Source organism: Lytechinus pictus, chromosome 9 (genome assembly GCF_037042905.1).
Source record: "Lytechinus pictus isolate F3 Inbred chromosome 9, Lp3.0, whole genome shotgun sequence".
Lineage (NCBI taxonomy): Eukaryota > Metazoa > Echinodermata > Echinoidea > Temnopleuroida > Toxopneustidae > Lytechinus > Lytechinus pictus.
The window spans coordinates 15,520,245-15,527,867 of record NC_087253.1 but is presented as its reverse complement, the minus strand read 5'-3'; the positions used below and the strand labels follow the sequence as shown (position 1 = coordinate 15,527,867).

Here is a 7,623-nt window from a genome sequence, read left to right as displayed (position 1 = left end):
ACACAAGAACTCAGTTTTATTGTGTGTGGGTGTGTGTGTGTTTATGTGGTACAATTAACGGCAAGATTGAGCACGCGGTGTAAAGTGTAAATATTTTTTGGAAAATGTTCGGGATGGAAATGATTTACTCGTATTGTCAACAGTTCTATTTGCCAATGAAAAGCATTCGGCACAATGGATTGTCGCTTGACTGGTGTAATAGCCGTAGTATTTTGCTACATATAGGCGCAACGACGATTTGACGAATGTTTTACTTCTAAAACAATGAAAATATTATGGTGGCGGGGGCTGTATAAATCACAATAACTGTATGGAATTAAATCTCAGTTATTCATTCATAGTTTCCAGCAACACACGGAACAAGAATAATCAAAAGTCGGTTGTATGGTGCATTTATATATTTTATTCAAAACTTCCGAGTGGTCAAAATTTTACTTTTTTCCATTAGTGTAAAAATCTTATAACTTAAAGATTTAATCAAATATTTGGTATGACCATCCCAGCAAAGTTTATAATCTAACATCATGCCTAGATATCTTATACTTTGTACTTGTTTAATGATTTCATTATTAACATGCACCTTCAATTTAAGATCATTATTATTTCTTACGTTATTGGCCAACATCATAACATTAACCTTTTATTCGCATTAATCCTTAATCTGTTACAGTAATACCATTTATTAATAAAATTCAAATCTGCTCGAAGCTTAAAATCTTTATCAGACACATAATTACCACATCACCAGCGTATAATACATGTACAATTCTTTACACAATCTGTAATATTATTTATAAAAAATTACAAAAAGGAAGGGACCTAAAATACTACCTTGAGGAATTCCTATGGATATTTATTTTGTTTTAGATTGTTTATCTTGAGAAATAAAAATGTTTGTTTTCTGTTTGAAAGAGAGCTTAAACCGGAGGAGCTCAGTGTCAGAAATGCCATAATAATTTGTTCAGTTTAAAAAGTAATAGGATATGGTCGATACAATCAAAACATCTAGAAATATCAAGAAAACATGCACCAACTTTCTCTATTTCTTGAAAGATTCGTACCAATCATCAATAATTCTATGTAAAACAAGTATTAGTTGAGTGATTTGGCAAAGAGGCATATTGGTCCATATTAATGAGATCGTTTGACTGTAAATAAAATAAAAATTGGCATTGAACATCCTTTTCCCAAAATTTAGCAATATGACATACAACATAAATTGGCCTGTAATTAGAAATGTCACTTGTGTCACCTTTACCCTTATAAACCGGTGTAGTTCTTGAGATTTTCCAATCATCATGTAACATTACAGACATCTAAGTTGCTTAAACAAATTATTTTAAAGATTCATAAATAAAAGGAGCTGAAATGCGAAGTAATTTAGTATGAAAGTCTGGAATATCAAGACTACACTGAACAGGCAGAAGAGAAAGATTCTTATAAGTGCTTTCAGAAATAATTGGTGTGAAGATAAAAGAGTGGATACTGGTTGGATGATTCCATTATAAAGTATGACCACTGGCGGATCCAGGGGAGGGGGGACCGCCGGCCCGTGCCCCCCCCCCCCTTGAGAGGCACGATTAAAATTTGTAATGTAAAAATGCTGTTGTAGCAGAAGTGTGCCCCCCCCCCCCTTTGAAAGTTAACACCTTTTCTTTTCGCTGGTCAATTTTTTTCGTGGACGAAATCCCCTAAATTTTTGGTTAAACCCTTATTTTTTTTGCTTATCAAATTTTTCCTCGGGAAAACGTGCCCCCCCCCCACCCCCTTATTCGACAAATCCTGGATCCGCCCCCGAGTGTGATGATTAAAAGTTTCCGAAATTTTTTTTCCAATGATTACGAATAAATCGTCAAATTTATCACTATCTAAATTTGTTGGTAGGATAGAGTCAATTTTTCTCTAAAGTAATTTTGTTTAATTCCTTTCATAATTTCCTACTGTCCTTGCTTTATCTATAACACAATGAATCAAAATGTTTTTTTCGGATGAATCCTGATGAAACCCTGATAAAACGCTCCCCCAGCTCAACATCATGATCAAGGAGATACTATTGAATTCAATTCAATTCATTGACTATTAATTCTTTGCATGCTGAATTAATTTTTGGAGATAATACTGACAATTGTTCCCATGCGTTTTTCTTTAATTAAAGATATCCATATTGCAGCATTGATACTCATTATTCTTATATAGATGTTATCCAAGAACTATTGCCTTTATTAGTTCATCTAATTTGAAAGCAGGGGAGAAAACTAATTACTACAACTGTTGAATATAATTGTACGAATGTGCAAGATTGCAACATCAGCGCGCAAAGGGTAAAAAAAACATCAAAATATTCACAGAAACAACATGATACCAAAAAATAATACAAAATATACCAAGTTACAAGTTACTTAATGGTCAGGACCCCTATGAAGCAAAACTGTTTATAGCCGGGGCCCTACAAATACACAAATATCATAACCGGTAAAAAATTATAAATAAACACACACACACCACAACATTACGCAAAAACATAAGAAAAGGGTTTTTTTTAAGATGATAAATACCATTGCAATTACAGGGGATTGGAGTTGTTCAGTCTTCTCACTTTGACACAGAGGGTCGTGGGTTCGAATCCTAGCCATGGCGTAGTTTCCTTCAGCAAGAAATTTATCCACATTGTGCTGCACTCAACCCAGGTAAGTTGAATGGGGACCCGGAAGGATTAATTCCATGAATGCACTGAGCGCTGAAAGGCAGCTCGAGTTAAAGCCGGGTTAAAATAATAAACAATGCGCCTCGGAATAAATAGATGGTCCTATATAAATGCCTATTATTATTAGTAGTAGTAGTAGTAGTAGTAGTAGTATCATTATTAATATTATCATTATTATCATTATCAAAGAATTGAACAAAAATGGATTTGATAGTGACTTAAATCGTGAGTGTTGTGCGGTACAGACCATGCTCAGTAATACGTCTTGTAGGCTAATATTGGAAGGATGAAGGTCCCATGACATTTGCTTCGGTGATAATTGTTCCGCTGCAAATTCCACACATTAATGGAATGACCAACTTCATCCCTGGATTTAACACTAAACCCTAACCTATACCTAACATAAAATCCCATTGCAACCCTAACCTTATATCTTGGACGAGATAAAGGCCTGAGCAATTGTCGCCGGAGCAAATGGCGTGTCACCGAATCCAAGCACAATTTTCTTAACACCAAGCCCCAGACATACAAAATATTCGACACCCCTAATTCAATAGCCACACCGGCGAAATCGGCTGATTACATGTCATAGGAAATAATGTAATACACTGCATAGACGCCGGTGCTAATTAACACCCGCCTGGTATCTACATATGTCCACACCAGAGAAGCGTTGAAACAAAACCAGTTAATAATCAAGCCGATATTGGTTTAACACTGATTGGTGTTGCTTAAATGCCAAATCGGTGTTAGCCTAACGCCAAACCAGTGTTGTTTCAACAACTGTTATTATATGGATCGATATAGATACCAGGCTGGTGTTAAATTAACACCGGTGTTTTTTTCAGTGTATCTTCGGTCGGTTTGGAGTCGGTTTCGTTTGTGTTACTGTAGCATGTAAAATAGCCCGTTTCGCAACGCGACACAGGACGCATTCAAGAACACAGTAAATATATTGAAAATGTTTGTCAATTGACAATGAACAGCTGGGAGGTCTTTGTCGAAAATTGGTGAACCGGGAGAGCAGCTCGTCCTAAGTTTCGGAGCTGACGAAAAAATCCAAATATGTCGTTTGTCCAGAGTCCAGGGCGATACTGCTGTTTTGATCCACCAATTTTTGACGAAGATTATATTTCGGATTTCAAATTTGCTTATTTCATTTTCACAGAACAAAATAAAATGGTCATAAATAATTACAATGACATTTGCAAATTGAACTTATACAAACGCTTAAGACTTCGATCTAATTTTTCTTCATGATCGTTACCATCATATCAATAATGAATTAAAAAATAAACTATGTTTCATATGCAGATGATACATTTGTTGTTTCGTCATTTTCTAACACAACAAATACAATTCCAACCGTAATTGATCCTATCCATAGCATTTAGATTTACGGGTTCAAACCGAAATAATATCAATTTCGATGTAAATGTATTTCTGCAATAAGTAACTTTGGCGCAATCTGATGTATATTTCAAGACGACTATTTTATCGGCTCCACGACATATGCTCCTGTAAGAATTGCTCCGCTATAAATTGCACACACAAATGGAATGTCCAACTTCAAACCTGGTTTTCACGCTCTACCCTATCCTTAACCTAAACCCTATTGCAACCCTAAACCAAACCCTATACATCTAATAATAAATAATGCCCGGAGCAATTGTCGTCGGAGCAAATGTCTTGTCACCATTTTATCAACAGACTATCTCGATTCTAACTGAGCACAATGAGAGGCGAGAATATGTGATGTTAATGATATGACTTTGGTCTGCATTTCTCACACATCATTTCATACTCGGATAATAGTCGGTTGACTATCATTATTACAAACAACATTTGCTGATACAAACTTTGCGATAACATCGTCATTCGCAATTGATCAAATTAAATGAATTTGGAAAATATATAAATCAAATAAGATCAAATTAAATAAAATTGAATGGAATTGAATTGAAATGACAAATTTTCAGGACATAAGGTCGTTCCAATAAAATGGATTATTTTTTTATGAATTGAGGGATCAGAAAAACAACCTTCTTCGATATACTAATTTCTCTCGGTCTCCAGGGAGCACGATTAGATAACTGCAATTTATATTTTACACACATATACTAGTATGTACATCCGCCATACGCTACATCTGAAAACTACATCATAAACTCGACCATTTCATCACGACAGCATTTTATAATTAGATCAGAACGCTGATGTCTATAATGGACCAAAACCATGTTCGTACAAAAAACAACTATTATCATTTTATAGCAGACAGAGTCTTTTTGAACGAAAATGAGCTTACGGATCTCTCCTTGATTTCATCGTCAATCATTGCAAAATTTGAATAATAATATTTGAATGAAAATAATAACACTGTTTGGATTTATATCGTGTGTATATAGCACATTTCCCAGAGGATCCAAAGCACTGATTAAGGCATAGGCTATAAAGCAAGTTGAATTTGCTTTTACATGCTTTTACTTATCAGATCCTTAAGACTCGAGAATTCCTTTTGTTGCAGTTGGTGTTGTGCTGGTGGTTGGATATTTTCAGGACCATGAATATTATTTGAATGGAAATCAACCAGTCGGAGTCCCATTCCGGTTTAGCTTCATTGAGATACTTTTCCACAACAACTAAAGGCACAGCATTACAAATACACATCACGTTGTTTCTACTCTGGAATATTATTAGGTTTAGTGCACTTTGAACATAACAAGGTGCATTGATAAAAACAACACTATTCCACGTCAAACGACAGCGACTTTTGCTCTCCAATATTGGATAGTTCAACAGAAAGATGAACCAGTTCTGACAGTGTGGATATCGCTATTGACACTTCAAAAGTCGTGAGGAAATCCGGTCGGTACGAAGCATGAATTTGACAAAAATTCATTTATTGATGGATTTATCTCTCCAATGCCCTGGTTACAATAACGTGACTTATTTTCTGAATCCAACAATTTAGATACCACTTTGCACATAAACTCCGGCTGATGTATCAACTGTGCACCCATGTACCTTACCGTTCCCTGTTTTTTCCATTCAAAAAATGAATTGTATAACTTATCGTCTAAATCTACACGTTTGATATAATCGGCAAGTTCTTGGAAGCTTTTAAAATCCTGAAGATGGATAAAAGAATTCGGTGGCGCTACGCGCTCATAATCTTCACGCGGAGGGCCGTAGACGATAGGAACCATGTCGTTCAAGAGCGCGTTAAACCAGAATTTCTCCGTGATGTAGTCCCTACATTCGGTGTTCTCCAGAGCCAGGTAAAACTTATGCGTCCTCAGGAAGTTCCAGCACCCGCCATCTTTATTATCACATTCTTTATTTCCACATTTTCCATACATATTGACACTAACATGCTTTGCAAGTGTCTCCACAAACTCAAGGCGCCGCCACGACCGATATCCACCGGGACGTTTGTCTTTGCATCTGGATGAAACCCAAGCTACTAGCTCGGTTTTCCCCGAGGCCCAGTTACGATCGTCGTCAGTGGCTAACTGCGGTACAGTGCTATCATAAAAGCCATACGGACTAGGTATCGTAGACGATGGTCGGTAAGACATTATATAGCTGTATACACGGTCATACCCGCGAGGTGGTATCACACTAGGTGTAGTGAATTTAGGGCTCTCGAGTGTGAAAAAAATCAAAACTTGATTCGGTGGTCTTTCCTTAAGCACTCTGCTCCAATCCCAATACGATACATGTACCACCGCATCACTTGACTTCATTGTATTGTAGTTGACATCCTGGGAAAAAATAATACCACACTTCAGCCCCGGGCATTCGAATTTCTGGGGTGTTCGTTGGACCCCTTCGTCACACCAAACATGAACACGCAAATAACACGGCGAAGATTGCGATATATTTCTAACAAATGTGCGAGTAAAGTCGTGGCGCCGGTCGTTGTGTCGTTCACGCAGTTGAATGACAATAATACAAGTAAACGTATGCGATGCTATTAACAAAAAACACGATATCAATATTTTTTGGGTAGTCTTCATGGCGGCTGAGAGCTTATTGTAGTACTTAATGAGCGTATCCACCTGACCCCGTACTACCACCTCTGCCTATTATATTTTAGCTCCATACTAATCACATGCTAGTATATCACGCATTTGCCTCCAGGGAGAAAGCGGAGCGCCTATAAACTGAAGAGAGAAACATCGAACAACTCTGGGTAGAGTTTCTGTGAAGTTTATTGAAACACATCCGAGTCAATGGATGAATCTCCAACATAGGGTGTTAATATAAACAGTAACAAAAAAATATACACATACTGGCGGAGGGAAATTTTGGTAACGCACATCAACCATCGGCATCAAAATCGCACGTTGAATGGGGTCGAATGATGGACAATGCCAAGGTCTCACGCGCGTAAAACATTCCCCATAGACTTGTGTGTTAAAATGGCACTTAACAAAAATTCATAAAAAATAAATGTGAAATTAGAGGGTCAAATGTTTACTACCTTTGGATAGGATATATATCTGACATTCCATATCTGACCAGAGAAGGGTATCGTAGCCAGCTCATTTTAAAAATAAATCGCCATTTATGAAGATAACTATGATGGGATCAAATTCATCAACTGAAACAGTAAAATAGCCCCAATTCTTCCGCCAGTCAAAAAATAGTGCCAAATCATTGATATATCTTCCCAATTTGGGCAAAGGAAGTTCAGTAGTTACCATTTCTAGAATCAGTGTTAGATTTTGAATCATATTCATACATTTTTGTCAATCAGCAATATCAAATTGAAAAATTTCGAATGGGTTGGGTCGAACGAATATCTTTAGCCCTCCTGATGTAATTAGGCTCATGGCACCCCAAACGATCGAGATCTAACATCAGTTCGGTTGTGCATGCGTGCGTGGGCTGATCAATGCATGGAGGTTGTC

General features: G+C 36.9%; 1 protein-coding gene across 1 annotated transcript; it reads right to left on the bottom strand.

Annotated features, from left to right (window-relative positions):
- Positions 1-1,707: 1,707 nt before the first annotated feature.
- On the bottom strand, positions 1,708-6,821 carry LOC129268216 (glycoprotein 3-alpha-L-fucosyltransferase A-like). The gene has a single exon (XM_054905793.2). The coding sequence runs from the start codon at positions 6,724-6,726 to the stop codon at positions 5,551-5,553; it is 1,176 nt and encodes a 391-aa protein (XP_054761768.2). The 5' UTR covers positions 6,727-6,821; the 3' UTR covers positions 1,708-5,550.
- Positions 6,822-7,623: the final 802 nt, after the last annotated feature.

Excerpts from the sequence above, each read along its gene's own strand:
- LOC129268216 (XM_054905793.2), bottom strand. The coding sequence starts at position 6,726 with ATGAAGACTACCCAAAAAATATTGATATCGTGTTTTTTGTTAATAGCA.